The sequence below is a fragment of the Anser cygnoides genome, chromosome 1, assembly GCF_040182565.1.
Source record: "Anser cygnoides isolate HZ-2024a breed goose chromosome 1, Taihu_goose_T2T_genome, whole genome shotgun sequence".
Lineage (NCBI taxonomy): Eukaryota > Metazoa > Chordata > Aves > Anseriformes > Anatidae > Anser > Anser cygnoides.
In genome coordinates, this window is record NC_089873.1 from 127,475,617 (window position 1) to 127,493,461 (window position 17,845).

General features: G+C 38.2%; 1 protein-coding gene across 1 annotated transcript in view; it reads right to left on the bottom strand.

The window, feature by feature from the left end:
* Positions 1–17,845, bottom strand: part of PHEX (phosphate regulating endopeptidase X-linked) — a 102,620-nt gene that overhangs the window by 4,427 nt on the left and 80,348 nt on the right. The window contains exons 16-21 of the mRNA XM_013183854.3: positions 12,335–12,389; positions 9,050–9,117; positions 8,181–8,311; positions 5,090–5,155; positions 4,859–4,963; positions 3,215–3,291 (exon numbers count right to left, since the gene is read on the bottom strand). Coding sequence (XP_013039308.3) covers positions 3,215–3,291; positions 4,859–4,963; positions 5,090–5,155; positions 8,181–8,311; positions 9,050–9,117; positions 12,335–12,389 — 502 coding nt within the window. The remainder of the gene's footprint in view (positions 1–3,214; positions 3,292–4,858; positions 4,964–5,089; positions 5,156–8,180; positions 8,312–9,049; positions 9,118–12,334; positions 12,390–17,845) is intronic.

A 17,845-nucleotide genomic window follows, 5' to 3' on the forward strand; every position in this document is an offset into this window, starting at 1 on the left:
TGGGGGGACGTCAGCAGTAGCCTTGTGTGGTGGAACCCTTCTTCCAGCAGCTGCCAAACTGCTGCAGCCCAGCACACAGCAGTGTGTAAGCACACACAGGGGTTGTGCTGGAAGTGGTTTGATTTGGCTCATGCCAACCAGGTTCCCATAACAACACCCCCTACCCACACACACAAGCCACCTCCCCAAGACTTTGCAGCCTGAAGCTGGGGTGACAGACTGAGCCTCTCAGCCAGCTCAACCTTGGGCATCCCAGCCCTTTCGATATTTTGGAAATCCATTTTCTGAAGCTTCTGACCTGACCAGCTCCCAAGCTCTCTTGCTTCCACCCCAGATGGCATGATAGTGAAAAAGCAGCACTTCTCCTCCTCACACAAGCTAGACAATGTGTTTGAATCCTAGACCGGCACCTTCAGGTACACGGGAAGAGCTCCTGTGTGCAGTCATCTTTGGTTTCTTCTTCCATGTCTGTACTATTTCATGCTGTCAGAAATGATTATTTTACCATTGCTAGATTGGAATTGTGTTGTTTGCAGATTTTTCCTATGCTTTTAAGCATCTTGGAGTTTACTAACCTGAAATTTGAAATGGTATTAAAGTAAACAGCAGCCTGAGTTAAAAGCAGAAAGGTATCTACTGAGATATTAATTGTGTGTCTTTCTGCCCTCCTTCTTATGCAGTGGGAAGACATTTTTCTCCATTGCAGGCAATCAGCTTCTCAGCATAGCTCAGCATGGTAGAAAACATTCTTATTACATTGGTTAGACTTTCTGTGGGTAAGAGAATTTGCAGTCAGCTGGTGCAAAAATATCTAAAGGTCAGTTTTGTAGGGAGAATTACAAAATGTTGTTGGGCTTCAAATAAGATATACAGCTTTACCGTAGAAACATCACAAATACCTACTCAGGTGCTGGAACAGAAAGAGCTGGTCATGCTGGATTGCTACTTACGTTGGCGGGCATTCTGCCTGCCACACCGGGGAGTTCACTTTGAAATCGGCATTCAAAATAAGTGAACTCCCATGCTAATATGGAAGATCTGCCACTTAAATAAAACCAGAATCTAGTCAGCAAGAGATCTTTATGTGTCCATTAATATGACTTTTCTATGTACGGTTTGACATTGCCATGTTAACTGTGGAATCAGAATGGGCTGTCTGGATTTCAAATCACTGACCTACAGCAGAGACACCTTCCCTTGAATGGGTCACCGTGGGCTCTCTTGACTGTCAATAGAAAGGCGTACTTGCAGAGTTGAAGTAATCCAGCTTATTTATTTACAGAATGATATGATACGCATTCAAAATACCTATTCTTTTTTGACTGAGAAGAGAACTGGGGGTGACTAGCTCAGATGCACACACCTATGCTCAAGATGTGTGTTTTTCATTTTTATTATTTTATGATTACTTTTTATAATTACTTAGAAAAGTCTGTTTGGGATGTCTGGATAGCAAGTACTGTCATTTTGGAAAGTAGCTACATTGCTGCTATAATCATAATGGTCTTGGGACATAAATGAAACAAAGCTGGGGGAAACATAATATTATTCCAGTTGATATGACATGGAAGAAGAGACAAACCAAAATTTCTCTTAAGTTCTGAAACAGAAGATTGTTCTGGCTATCTCACATAAAAACTAAGAGAAAGATTTGTCTATATTTTCTAGACTCAAAATTCATCTAACCTTCTCTGTAATTGTCTTCCATAACCTGACTCCTTCAGCTCAATAAGAGTTTTTCCTCATGAATGCATTATCCTTAGGTTTCTCTGCATATTTTGTGTTTTGCACCTTCTCATAGAAATGTAGCAATGTGATGATTTTGTACATAGAGAAAGGTAAATAAATCTGAGGACTTTTAAAGCCAAGAAATGGTTGTTTTTATCAAAATGTGACGTGTGAGTTATAAAAAATATCACTCTGTAGGCTGAAGATCAGGTGGATACTGCAGTCTTCATTGTCATAAAGTATTTTTCAATTGTTAAAAGGCATGTAAATTTGTATATCATAGTTGTTTTACTCAAGCTGATGTGGCAAGTATTGCTAAGGTATGCTACTGCACGTTTAAGTGCAGAGTGCAGAAATCTACCAAGACCAGGCATATTCATCTGCATTGTTAGCTTACATTACATTTGTGCTATAATCTTTCCAGCTCCATTATTTCTTAACTCATTCTGGTTATAAGTACCCCAAGGTGTGCTATGCATACTGTGTTTATATGTCCAGATTTGGTATGGCTATGTCCAGGGAATATGTCAGAGTACCTGTACCCTTTGGTCCATGAAGCAACCTCACAGCTCCCCTGTGAAGACAGTGTTGCTATTTTTCCTTTATCAAGAGAGATAGATATGAGGCAAAGGGAGCTCATAACACCTAAATTTAGCCAAGGAAAATCCCAGCTTCCTCTTTAGTCAATAGAAAGTGGTAGGAAACACCATAAGATAACCTGACTGAGAGCAAATACACAATTCTTGGTGAAGTAAATGCAAATGGCATGAATCCCAGAAGAAACAAAAATTGCCCTTGGTTATGCAGACTCTGTGGAGATACAGAGAAATAAACATCGGCTTCTTAATTCTTACATAGTCTTTAAACCTTCCTCCTTTTCCAGTCTCTCCTTCTTGATGTTCAGTGGTTAAGAGAGCCTGGCAGAGGCCTCTTGGGCAAAGAGGTGGACATGCTGTTATGGCTGGACTACCACAGTTCCTTTAAGAATTGCGTCTTGGAGTTCAACTGAAGAGTTCAGTCTTGAACTGAACCGATGTGGCATGTTTTGCTTTGCTTTTCTACCTGTTCACTATTAGTATAATTCAAGGCACTCTCTTTAAAGCTTTAATGAACTCAGGCAGTTTGAATCAAGGACCCTCCTAATATTCATTGTTTTCCAAACTAGATTGTCATAGGAAAAAGAAAAAAAAAATGACAGATGAGACATTTCATATACTCAGGTCTTGATTATAGAACATCACAAGGATCACAGTATGTTCTGGTTCAACTGCTTTTGAGGGTAGATGCAAGTCCGTCATTTTTACAGAAGAGCATTTGTAACAGCAGAATATAAGCTAATAAGAACACTTGACTTTGAATCTAGGCCAAGACCATAGGCAAATTTTGTGTTTTTTTCTTAACTTCTCTTAACATGCTAAATTTCTGCTCTTGACTGCTGCAGTGATGATTCTGAATGTATACTAAGTAAATATATTATTTATACTACCTGAACATAGGAGGGCTGTGAGCTCCAGCATATATTTGTTCTCTTGCAGATTCTGATCTAAAGGAGTTGCATCTTACCTAATAAAAGATAAAAAGAAGAAATAGGCACATCATTTGGAATGACCTTGCAAGTTAAAGTAGAATGTAACATCACAGTTCTTAAGATGCTTGTTACGTATAGAATGTACAAAATGGAAAGACACCTCTAACTCCTATTTGGTTTCACCTTTGCTAGCTTGCAGCGTTCTCCTGATATATTCTCCTGTTTTTTGAAATCCCTTAATGGATCCAGTCCCCACCTGCTGTTTTTCTCCACCCACTCATTCCCTTCATCTAATCATAGCCGCTTTACCAGTTCTTTGTTTGATATGCTCTATAATTGTAGTTTGATTTTCAGCTTGTGCTGGAGCATCTCACACCTTAATAATTACCAAGGATATTTCTTGGTCTCAAAGCTATGTAATGTGTAAAAGGTACATATAATGATGTCTCCCATCTCTAAAATTGCAGCTGTATTACCTTACATTCGTTCCACATTGGAAAGGCAGTTTCTTTTGAAATGAAACATTTTTCGAGTTTCCATTAGTGTTCCCCAATTCACTATTCCTAACACAATGCTTGGCCCAATTGTAACTGACCACAAAACAGAGTAGAGAGAATATTTGCACAACTGAGTAATCCCTCTTATGCTGTATCCATTGCATGAAAAACCTCAATCTGTCAGTCCTTACCTTACCTAAGCCCGTGTTGAATATTTTCTATCAAAATCCTTTAAGCCAGACCACATATAAAATACATGTGCTTCAGTATAAACTACCAAAATGCAATCTTTTCATCAGTTAATATTGTCAAACTTAAGTGGTCATAGACCTGTACACTGCTACCTGTACCCTTGGCAGAGAAGTGCCAGGGTAGGTTTAAAACCAACGTTGGTTGCACTGGGTCCTGTTTGTTCAATTTTCGATGATTCATTCCTTCAGGTGGCTGATGCAATTTTATAGCTCTACTTTTACTCCTCATATAGGGAGTTTGTCCAGGTCTTTTATACAAATAAATCATTTCTGATTCTCTCCCTTGTTTTTTACAAAAACTCACATCTTCTATCAAAGTTTTACTACAGGGTGTCCAATGTACAGCAAACAAAGGTGAGAAAAAAAGAAGCAAATATTTTCTTCACCACTGCTTAGTTTCACCGAACAATCTGCTCAGTAACAAATGGTGGTGTTATATTTGCAACAGGAGTTTGTGGTGGATAAACTGCAGGTGGAAAACAGTCATAAAATTCTGCACACTTTAAGCACCAGAAAACTGGGATGCGAACATAGAAAGAGGTTATAGAATCAATATGTGCAAGACAAGTTTTGCAGTGGATGGAAGCAGGAAGAAGAAAGCAAGCTGCTGCGAGAACACTGTGCAAAAAAAAAAAAAAGAATAACTTCAGCATTTCTGGTACCATGGATAGGTGAATGAGAATGAAGAGAGAAAGAGAAAAGAAATACTAGTCTTGTGAAAATAAGTCTCTGTTTATATAATTAAAAGTATGGATTTGGTTGCTATGGATTGTTGAAACAAAGCAGCCTCATCTCTGTACTGTACCTTGTGCAGGTCAATAGATGGAGACTCAAAACACATTCATATTACTCACATGGGCATAACTCAGAAAGAAAAGCTGGTTGTGTGTGAAGTTAAGGCCTGGCAGTAAAGGTTCTTCTTCTCCTCCTCTCTTTTCTCTAATCCATCTCCTGTATGCCTGATAAGAAAGAGATAAAAAGTGTCTTTCAGTGACATGGAACCTAAACAGAACTGTCTTTCTCTCTCTCACTCTCTTTTTTTTTTTTTAGTAATACCATGTTCCAGACATTTTTCGTATACTTACTCTGAAAGCCTCTCGCAAACCTCCATTATCTGCAATGTTTTCTGCCAAAGTCCTCTTGCCATTCACCTGGCAGAATGAAAGCACTTCAGTCATTTGACCTGTTTCTGAACTTCCTTCTTGATCAACTTCAAGGGACAGGGAAAAAAATAAAGGAAGGCAAGGACAACCTCATCCAATTTCAGCCATCATATCTCTGGTTAAGAAAACTGGTTTTCGTTGTGAAAACTGTCAGTAAATAATCCTCTGTTATGAGTTATCCTGGCTCTTTGCCTAGATCTTTGTAGCAGAAAATGTAGTAGATAAAATGCACTCAAAAATCCTGTCCCTGATCTTTGATCTGAGAATCAATAATTTTCCCCTGAAGATTGTTTTTCTCTGGTTACATGTGAGATCCAGTAGCCCCCTTTGTAAACTTTTATCCAAAAGCTTATATTTGTTTCTCTACATAACTCTTTATATACTCCTGGGATGCTAAAATGACTTTTAAGTCAAAACATAGAAGAGCATAATTAAAAATAACCATCAGAGACAGAATTGAAATTGATAGTATATTCAGTGCTCTAAAAATATCTGTGAAGGAGATTCATGTTGCTTTTCCCCAATATTGATTACAAGAGCAAGAGCGATGGAAACAAGAATATGTTGTGAGAAGCAGTGCTATCAGAACTTTCTGAAAAAGCCAGTCTCCTGGTATTACAAAGTGCAATATCATCATGGAGAAATCCTCATTTCTGCAAGTACAGCGTTATCTCTGATCACCCAGCTGATAGGGTCTTAGTGCTACCAGACGGTATTTGTAATTAAGCAGTTTTACTCTCTGTTATGCCTAAAATGAACAATGTAATGAGCACAGTTTTGAGCTGAGCTCTGAAGACCAATGCTGACTGGCAAATCTTCCAATGCCATGCTCTCCCATGGCATGGCGGATGAGCATAGGAGGGTCTGGGTTCAGGACCCACTTTATTTTCAGGTTGGTATAAAAGGAAAAAATGGGGTAGAAAAGGTAAAAGGGCTCAGGAGATACACAGGCACATGCACACAGTCCCACCACTGAGTGTAGATGAGCACCCAGGTCAGACCCAAGGAATCTTGCTTGACACCTAGCAAGGGCGTAACAAGGAGAAATGGGAGCAGTAGAGGAAAGAGCAGACCCTTTCCTACCTGTCCTTCCTCCCTTCAGAAGTCCAGAGATGGAGATAGGAGGGAGGTTGTCAGGAGAAAAGTTGCTGGGACACCAGGGAACATCCATATGTATTGACTGGCTTTTTTTTCCAGCCTATATCTTCACACATTTTACTTGTGGTTATCTTGTGAAGTAGACTGATTTAGAGAATGAAATGAGAGTAAGCTTGCAGTGGCATGTGAGCCATAGGTCATTTTAATAAGTGGAAGAAGTCCTTCCGCTGATCTCAGGAAGCTCTGGGTCAGGTATCTGAGACTAGTGGGTGCAGACAGGTCATGACAGGGCTCAGAGACCACGATAAGCCCTTTGTTTGATCAGTTGAAGCTGAAGCTATTTCTATATACACTTTTTCTTTCATTACCTTGCTTTTCTGGAGACATTTTTATTGTAAACTAAATGAGAAAGAGGAAGAGTAAATAGGTTTCTTGATCCATGTAAAATATTCGTACAGGAATAAAAATACCTGCAGAATGTATGAATATTGATGTAAATGACAGGGGAAGAAAAAGCTCTTTGCATGCATAGCTCTTCATACAGAAGCTATGAAATACATCAGAAAATACTAAGATTATTCTTCTATCCTCTAAATAGTGCTTTAGGTTATCCCACAGAAATAGAAGGCAAAAGCCTCACATGACAAGGCTGCAGATAACAGGATCTCTTCATAAGCCCATCCACCAGCTTCAAAGATGGTAACTGTACTGGAAGGGATAACTCAGATCTACCCCATTTCAAGAGACACCATAGAAAGTAAAGTGGATGGTGGAACCATTGGCGGGAACATTGGAATGACTCTGTTTGTTTCTTAGGGAAGGTTTTAATGACCTTCCGTAAGTGACATTTTTGTATTGATAGTTCTTGTCCTATAGACATTCAGGAACAAGCCTGAGAATTGGTATTTGCAAATTACTTTGTATGAATTACTTTATATCTGAGTTGTTGAACTTCAGATTGGACTACAATATGGTCTTGTTATCTCTGAGACAAATATAAACAGCCTGAAGAAAGTATTGCAATTATTGCTAAGCATTCAATGCAACTTCTCTGTTCTAGAAAGGCAAAGAATTTATTGTAATTCTGCTTCTAAAAAGGTAAGTAGAGGTGGCGAAATTGAGTAGGGGGTTGGGTATGTGTTTTGTCCTGAATATTAAGATTAAAATCATGTCCTGACCAACATCACCAGAATTTTAGCTATTGACTTTTGAAGACCTGGGTTTTATCCTATTTATTCTCTGTTTGGGACACTTACATAAAGTACACATTTTCAGAGAAGCCTATAGCTCTGATAGACAATGAAACAGAAACAATTGCCTTGCACTTTCTTTCTCAGTTGTTTTCTATGAGCTACTGCTATCATACTCCCTTCATTTGGGATACAAATTTGGTCTGTGTGCACATATGGAAAAAATAGCAAGAGTTGAATGTGAAATAAAGTAGGGTTCATGCATCTGTTTTCATGGCTGTAATAAATATCAAGTATAATTGCTAAAGGAATGCACAAAACATGTTATTATATTCTTCTTTTTAAAAACAGTGGCTGCTCAGATTTCATTACTGACCTCACCTTCAGAAGACATTTAACATGCTCACGGTAATTGACCAGCCCTGCTGAGTGGCTCCATCCTCTTCTTCTGTTTCCAATATGATATGATGGGGAGAAGAAGTTTAACCCTGTCACCAGGGTATGGGTACTGGTATTTGACTGGACTAATCAAATCTGACAGACAATTTTAATCACAATTATTCATTTCAGAAGATGATTCGTTGTGAGAAATGAAGGCGGTAGCCTAATATCCCAATATATTGGGATTTATGAAAAGATAGATTAAAAAACAAAACAACAACAACAAAAAAAAACAAACACACTCCTAATATACCAGTGCTTTCAATCACTTCTGTTTTACATACATGTAAGCCAGCTCTCTTCCAGTAGTAACTGCTGTATTGATTAATCATGCATTTTGTCTTCTCTTTAAATTTTTCTTCAGAGCCATTTGTCCACCATGGGTCTAAATTTCCATTTTTGTCATATTTCCGACCTTAAAAAAGAAAAAAAAAGAAAGAAAACAAACATTTCAAAAGGAAAAGAAAAACAAAACAATAACAAAACAATAGCAAAATGAAACGAACAAAACCCATAATTTTCCAGTTCAGGAATGTAGCACTTCCATAGAAGTTAGAGGTAAATGTACTCATGGAAGTGTGTGAACAAAATACTTAATATCAGCAGACAAAATCTTTACCTCAGTCAACTCAGTAGTAAAAAGCTCACATTCATTTTATAATTATGTAATGTAAGAGGGATACAAGCTTTCTTGTGAATATAATTGTATTTTTCATCCTCAGCCTATATGTCTTTGATTCTGCAAACCTGGTGACAACTAATTTATTACTTGACAAGAAAAAAAATAAAAAAACCTGTGTCATAGAAACTTCTGAAGTTTACATTTTTTTTGTCTTGGAGCAAAACCAGAACATTAGAACTACATTCATATAAACAAGAAAAATATATATGTCCCATTTCCCAGGTTGGTGGTTTAAGCAATGGAGACCAGACCACAACTCCTTGGCCAGGTTCTTACCTTCCCATTATAGAACTGAATAAAACTTTAGGGAATTTGACACCTCGAACAAGACAGAGCCCTTCAATTTTCTTCACACAATTCAGCATCGTTAAGGAAATAAACAATAAAAGAGCTAAAGTACACACACGTCATCTTTCTAATCTGTCAACTGTAAGGAAAATAAAAGTTATCAACATACAGACAAACACTCACCATTATTATCAAACCCATGAGTAAACTCGTGGCCAACAATTACTCCTATAGCACCGTAGCTTAATGACCTGTAACACAAAGAAGCAGTGTTCTCAGAAAGCGTCTACACACAAAAATCAAAGAACAGAAGACAGAAGATCAAACCAATTTGTACCTCAGGAAAGATCATTATTAAAATTGGGAGAGGCTGGGGGGGGGCTGGGACACAAAATCATAAGGTACAATTTTGACTTAAGGTTTTTGAAAGTCTGAAGGTTAAATCCTTACTTGTTTAAAAACAATCCTCAATATAAAATTTCAAAAAGCATTGTTGTGGCTCACTCTTTTAACCAAATCATTTATTAGCATTATCTGAGCTCCAGAATGTCTCCTGCAGCTGATTTTATTATGTATATTTTAACCAAGAACAGGAAAAAGTTATAGATAGTATTATTCTCTTATAGTCGTGAAAAAAGCATAGATCAAAGGCTGCAGTGGGCTTCTGTAATGCCAGGTCCAATCATTCTTCACTGGCATGCAACAAACAGACTTGCAAATGACTCTGTAATGCAAAGCATTTAACAGATCTCCTTTGAGTTTTCAAAATAAAGGTCAGACAATTTCCTTGCACCTGCACAGGGATAGGGCATGATCTGCAGTAACATAAATGCACTGGAGAACCAGAATAGACAGAAATATTTTGTATTCTTGATTGACAATAAATGATATTCTCCCTGTTATACCCGAATAAACATGCACCTGGGAGAAATAGGGATGAAAGTTTCAGTACGAAATGCAATGGGTATGGGGGGGAGGGGTGGGTGTTATCTGCTAAATGCATCTTTCATTTGTTAAGTTGTTCCTTGTGATTTTAATTATTTCAGTTATTGAGATGCCATATTTCAAAGTAGCTTAGAGTATTTTCAACAGATTGTATTGAAACAGGAGAAAGGCTGAGGGTTTTGAAGTAACATGTTATTACTGGACCTAATGATCCATAGCACACTAATTGCTCATCTCAGTCATACCCAAAAAGTATGATATGATTTAATTTCCCCTTCTCCCATGGCAATTCTTCACTTTGGATTTCTTTCTTTTTTTTTTTTTTTTTTCATTTCCTGAAAGGTAACTTACATGATTTACATGTGATATTGCTTTTTTTGCTTTTTTCTTTCTTTTTTTTTTTCTTTTTTTCCCCACTACTATTGCAAACCATTAAAAGATGTTGGTTAAAATTGTATATTTCTGCAATGAAAATATCACCCTTTTGTGTGGCAAATTTCTAATCTTGTGTAACAAATATTGGTAATTATCCATACTTAATGTACTATATTAGACTTGTTTTCTACATCTGAAGTAAAGTGGTTACACAGGATCTTTTAAAGAATAGCGTGCAACTTATAAAGAGTTCAAGAAGAACCAATGAGATCTATTACTAAATGCATCTTATTAATGATAGGTAGCAGAGAAAGCAGGCTGGTTCCCGGGCATACCCAGGTCTTTCCCCAGCTCCAAAAGACCTGTGCGGAAGTTTGGCATGAATTTTGTCCTTTCCTTCTATGAACCCCCTACAGCATTTTGTCCTGCTCAACAACCACTTTGCCAGAAATGCTCCCAGGTCTGCTCGTGCTCTTCTCTTTTGGGACACAGCTAGACACAAATGGAGAGGATTAGATCAAGCCCAACGGGTACCATATTGGAGAGGAATGTTCTGGGACTGGGGAGGCTCTGAGGACAGCAAGGAAGCTACTGACTCAGCCTGATGTCTCTATTTCAATAAATCTGGCATTGAAGACTCATAACTATGAATAATGGCATTTGGATGGTATTTTATTTCACGTACTGAGATGTAAAGTGACAACTTCCCTTTATGCAAATAGATGCAGCTGTTTTATAGTCGTTATGCTGGAACTGGACACTAGAACTGCACTAAATGTTAAATATTTGCTAAATCAGTTTTCCAGCAAGTGCTGATGATTTTTTGATGATTTTTCTGTTCCAGTGCCATGTACTGTTTCTTTTAAGCAGACAGAAAACAGATCCAGAATATTTCAAGGACAAAAGCAATCTGTTGTCTGATATAAAACAGCTACATTTGTTTACTAAATTTCATTTTGATACGTACTCAAGCAAAACCAATTTAAGCTAAGGTAACCTTTAAAGAAGAGAAATGAGCAAAGTACAAATCTTTGAAAGAACCATAATTTTATCACTATGGCAGAAGGTCAGGGCACGGAGAAACCTCTTCAGCAAGTAAAGCTGGAAAATGATCTGCAACAACCACAGCAGAAAATAAGTTCTCCTTAACCAGAAAGGACTTTTCTGTATCCCCAGTTACCACCTAGAAAGTCACGTGCCTCGGCAGAATTCTTTTTGAATGGAAATTCATTCGTTCCTAAATTGAATGCATCTCTCTACACGTACTGCCAAATTTCTTGTTTACAGGGACACATCCAGACTGGAAGATGGGAAACCAAAAATATTTTAAAAGTTTGATTTTATTTTTTCACAAATATTTATTAAGGACATGTTTCACTTGTAATTGACTTTCTATAACTACAAAATAACTTTCAGAAACTGGTGTCAGAGACTTTTCCTGGTCTGAACCTGTCCTAAAATAGAAAGATATTGAACTGCATAGAAGCAGTCATCTTTCAAAATTAAATATATGTGACCTGTAATTACTCTTCCTTGTCTATAGTAGCACATAAACCTGCTCAGACAATCACTCTTGCACATAGAGGTATTCTCATGCACCTCAACAAGCAGACCCACTGTTAATCTTAGATTTTAGCATAAAATGAGAAAAAAAAAAAAAAAGATAATGAATGGCTTCTCAGTATATTCATTTCTGTTCAAGGTGTGTTGGTCAGCTGATTTACAATTGCTTTTAATACTTGCCATATGCACACTGCTGCATCTGCGTACTATAGCATTGAACCACTTCCACTAAGGTGCACTTAATTAGCAATTCCTGTGAAAAATCAGTCATCAGTTTAAGACAACAGCAACACCCATACTGCTCCCCAGGGTAAGAAAAGTTATCACAAAAAGCAGTAGTTTTCAGATATTTTTTTTTAAAACTATTGCAAAATCAGGACACAGCAGGGAAAAACAAGGCAACCCAAAGGCTGAGCTTACCCTACACAGTGACAAGACAGCATTACTGTGAACTACTTGTTGGCTGTCTTTAGCAGTATAGCCTTTTTTCTCTATGCCCTCTTCTTTGTCTGTATGTATTTCTAACACCTTTACTTTCTATTCCTTGCTTTCACGTGTAAGAGGTTCCCCTGATGCAGTACCTACCTAGGATACTCTGTTCCCCAAAAGAAAGGCTTTTGCAGTTCTCCTGCTGGGAATCCTGTAATAGCAAAAAATGACAATCGTGAGATCCCTAGATAAATATAGCTGAATTACAAAGTAAGTCACTAGGCCCAACAGTCACCTTTTTTGTTTAGTTTCAGAAGATTTTGCTAGGCAAGCTTTCCCTCAGGTGGTACTTTCAGAATATGACAGAGAGGATCTTTGAGAAGAAGTGGAGATCTCTCTCTTTCAGGACCCCAATGAAAACCAGATGCTGCATTGCAAGAACTTGATTTTCTTCCATGGCTATATGTGCATATATGTGTGTTTGTGTATTTGTTCCCATGAATAAACAGCTAGCATTTCTCATGATAAAGAAAAAAACTACTTGATTGCTCTCGGATGCACTGGCAGATCAACATTGAACATATAGGCAAAAACCGACAAGAATTATGAAATTGTTGGTTTAGTGAAGCTTCAGTACAGCAAGAGACATACGAAAGTGATATAATGTAAACCTAATTGTAGTCTGTGAAATCAAAGGTAAAGGAACATACTTAGGCACTTCAGTAAGGAGCTGTAGACAGTAAAGAGCTGTAGAGCCAGTCTAGCTACAGGAATTACCTGGCTGCTGGTAAACTAACCAGCAGCCAAAACACACTAACAGTGTAGGCACTCCAGTGAATGGCGATCTACTGACGTTACACAAAGAAGCCAAAATAGTTTCTTCATCAAAGTCACGGGTCTATTTCTAATTCCTGGATGACATTTCACTGCCGTGATTCTGAAGACAATGGAGCAGGCCATGTTAGCAGTGTAACAACCCAAATAGTTGCCAAACAGACACCTATACCAAAAGTTTTCAAATGCTGGTGAAAACTGTAGTTCGTCTGGGTCCAAACGCAGAGTTTGGTGACTCACATGAAGAATTCCTATTTACAAAACATGGGCTTACGTCTGCTTTGAATGTTACCCCACATGGACTTCTCCTTGTCAGTGAGGAAATGGTTTCCTCTGATGATTCACTTGCTTTCCCGGGAATCTCTGCTTCACCTTACAAGGCTCTCTGCAAGAAATCACCTGGCCACTCAGATCAAAACAAACAAAAAATGCATTCACTTGATTTTGACCATCTTCAATTTTTCACTGATAAATAGGACATAGATTTTCCAATAAATTTTCGGGCAAAATTTTTCCTTTCCTTCCAAAGTCATTAAATACAATATCCTGAGGGTAATTCACATCAGATGATGTAGCAAGTGTTATGTCCTCCTGACTGCTTTTTTTCACTGTTTTATCCTGGCTGCCTTGAATGCCTATTTGCAATTAGTTTAACAAAAAAAGTATGGATTGCAAACTTATTTTCTGAGTACTTTTTTCTCCTACTTCTGCAGATGCTGTTTTGTCCTTTCAAGCTTGTTATCAATTGCTTTCCCAGTGCTACAAAACACAATTGTACCAATGTCAAGGACAAAGTTTTCCTGATCTAATTCTATTTGCCTCCCAGCACACACAGAAAAGTATTGAGTGTTTATGGTTTGTGTTTTTAAACATCTCACAGTAATGGTACACTGACGCATCCTGTTGAAAATTGTTTGCTAGTACACTGAGTTCTTCCTAAAAAAAGTCTGATAAGTTTACAGAGGAACAAATCCATCCATTAGCGCCCGGTCCAAAATATACAGAGGCCAACAGAATTATCCCTGGGCTGGACTGTGGCACATTGATGTAAGTAAATGGCACTCCCCCATTCCACATTAGAGCATGCAATGTTCCAGCAGGTTGGTTCACATGACACCTGAACCTTCAGTGTCCTGTTCACATGCATTTTGTGACTGCTATATGTTGTAATCAACTTTGTGTGCTAAGCACCATAAGGTACTAAGAGTTGGAAATCTACCCTGAACTACATTGCATGCTTCCTTCCAAGTTCAAAACTTCAGAAAAGACTTTTGGACATGCCAAAGATATCATTTAATAAAATAAATGTTAGGGTCGACTAACCCTGAATGATCCTTTCCCCCAGCAGCAGATGAGAGGAACTGTGGACAGAATGAAGAAATCATGTCTAGTGGTCACACAACCCTGGCATACAGCCATGTAGCTGCTAGCACACCGAGATGCTATCAAGATCTTGTAAGCAGAAGAAATTACTTTGCTTATGTGTGCGCTTCTATAGTGAATTTGCACTTGTCTGTGCTCCAGTAGAGGTATACATGCATTTTTTTCAGTAAACTAGATGCAAAGATTCACTCAGGTTCACCCATCTAAGTAATATAATCTAAAGTTGCCTTCATGTGACAGTGCTGAAACAGTCAGGTGTGAGTTAAGCCATGAGATAAAGTTACCACTCATTATGTGAAAGAATGGGAAGAAGCTCCAACCATGAGTCAATTCAACAGGTTGAAAATTATTTTACTCTAAGTCAGGATCCATTTTAGATAAGACATGCCAAATAATGGAGCTTGTTTAAAGAGTGATTTCTGCTTGTGCTGTGTGAAACACCTTTGTAGTTCAAATGCACCAAAGCAAGCTTAGGAAGTATTTTCAGGCCAAAGTGAGTCACTGATCTAAGACCCATTTATGGAAAACTCATGGAACCCAATAGGGTGTTTTTGTTCAATAAAATTATTATCTAGTTTTAAAAGTGATTCCTGAGCAGCTAATAAAGTGGAGGTGTCCTATCCTCCAGAGATTAGTGATACTAAATGATGAAGGGTGCTTGCCCAGTATTGCAACAGTACTAGGATACAAGGAACAGCTTTGGAGCTGGCAACACAGGGCATCCCTCTAGAAACAATGTCTCCCTAAGGCAAGTGTCAAAAAGATTGTCCTTGGAGGAAACAAGGAAAACAATGTCCTAGACCTAGAATCTTCTCGAAATTATAACATGAGATAGATCACCTGACAGTTTCTTATTCTGTGCTGTTTTGAATCCCCTGAGTTAGGCAATTCCCTTCTGAAGCCTGTTTCTTGCTTGCTTGCTTGGCATATTGCACCTAAAAGAATTAATGACAAAACTCAGAGAGCTCATAGTAGGCTGCAGAAGCAATAAATACTAATAAGATTATTTATATGCCACTGGAGTTCAAGCGAGAAAAGCACTGATCTGGAGAAGTAAGTCAGGCAGACTTCAGTTTCACATCTTAAAGAATGGATACAGGCAATGAGTAGGTACTTACAGCTAGCACTTCACCACAAATTTAGCCTTTAGTGCATCTTTACATTCTTCCTCCCTCTACATGGTCCAAGAAGAGGGATATAGGCTGAAAACCTCTCTGTCAGTTATGTGTACAGTTTACCGCTAGTGCTGGCTTGGAACCATACTCATCAGCAGCACACAGAAAGAAAACTGTGCTCTCTTATTACAGACCCCCAGACAAATCCCTTTGCCATAGGTATGACCTGGACTTGCTGAATCTGCCTGGCCTACTTTCTTATGTCCTACCTACTTTTGTAGCAACATTGCAAGACTGCAACATCATTCTGAGATGGACACTGGTGTAAGATGACATGAGAGCACTGGAGATTTGTGGACATCTGAGTTCAAGCTATCAGAGAACAGCATTAGTACTGTACATCCAAGCATTTTAGAGAAGGCAAGATGTATGAGCTGGGTCATCCTCCAGATGGACTTTGTGCCACTGATCACAACCCTTTAAAGCCCAGCAGCTATGATCACAGCCTTCTGAGTCCAGCAGTTCCACCAGTTTTCAGTCTGCTTATGAATGTCTGCTTATGTAGTCTTTACTTCATCAATTTGTCTTTGAGAATATTGTAGGAGACAGTGTGGAAAGTCTTGCTCAAGTCAAGATAAATCACATGCACAGCTCTCCCCTCATCCCCAAGATGATGATAGAAGGTTATTGGGTTAGTGAAGGAAATGGTTTCCTGGATCTCTACTTTAAACCCCATCACATACACAGGGACTGAAGTGAGGCTAGCCAGCCTGTAGCTCCCTGACTCTTGTCCTTTTTGAAGACAGGAGTGACATTTGCTTTCTTCCAGTCCTCAGCAACCTCCCCACAACCTTTCAAAAATAAATAGGAGTGGCCTTGAAATGGCATCAGCCATCTCCTTCAGCTAACAAGTTTGCCTTATCAGATCATGGACTTGTGTCTGTCCAGTTCTGTTTATATATTTCACAATCTGCTCATCCTCCAATGAGGATAAGACTGTTTGCTCTAGACTTTCCCTTTGATCTCAAGGGCCTGGGATTTCTGAAAGTCTGTTTTACCAGTAAAGACTAAAGCAAAGAAGGCATTGAGTACCTCAGTCTTCATAGTGTCATTTGTCACCAGGTCCCCTGAGACATTCAGCAGTGTGTCCACATTTTCCCTAGACTTTCTGTTGATGCTAATACACCTGCAGAAACCTTTCTGATAGCCCTTCACATCCTGCACCAGGTTCATCTCCAGGTAGTCTTTGACTTTCCTGACCCCTACGCCCACACTCTTGGACAGTGACTTTTTGCTGAACTTTCCATCTTACTGCTCTGGAACACAGGAGCATTTCAACCAGTGATGCACATCTGGCTTACTTTAAATATTTCACTCTGAATTTATGCTGATCTTGAAGCTCTGACAGCACTCTTCACCTGCAGAGAACTACTTTTAACTTAATTGAAAGCATCCAGCTTCATTTTATCCATTGCATCAATTTTAAGCCTCTTTCCCCAGCAAGATGCTATGAAATTTGTTGGAGTGTATTTCAAGTTTGAAACACATTTTTTTTCTTTTTTTTTTTTTTGCTTTTTTTTCCCTCTCTCTCTCTCTTTTTTTTCTTTTCTCTTTTTAGTTTTACAGTGGCTTTACTGCAATTAATGAATCAATTTACCAGCTGATACCATGTTATTATACACATTTTGCAGATGAACACCCTGAAACTCAGGGGAATAAAGCTACTTTTCCAGAGAGACACAAACAATGACATTTCATCTAATAGTTCACTGTAACTATGTAAACTAATAATGGATGAAGTAAACAAAAAACAGGTGAGATGCCTGAACATGTCATAAGGAAACTTGGAGTTCAAATCTCAATATGAATTCTAATTCCGTAGTTCATTTACATTGCATGATATTTTTAACTAAGACAAGATCTAGTAAAGCCTCATTCAAAGTCAGTGCATTTACAATTTCCAATAATTAGCTGGTTTGTTTAAAGCAACTTCTGACAGGCTAGTGAATCCACCACATAAATAGCAGATGTGGGAGACATCTGTGCTAAGCTGTGTGACTTACAGGGTACTCTGCTGATTGTCGTACTGGCTATTTACAGATGTCTTTAAAAAATGCAACCTGTTTTCAAGTGTCATTGAACCAATTCATATTTAGAATTTTAAATGGATAAGACATAAGCAGAAGACTAATTTCTGGTCAGTAAGCAAAGGATTTTGAATTCATGTAAGAAATTAAACTTGAAAACTATGAGGATGTTGTTTAGTTATCTAAAAGCTGCGTGAAGGGCAGGATACATTTCTTTAAAATGGCTCTATAGACTTTAAGTTGTTTGG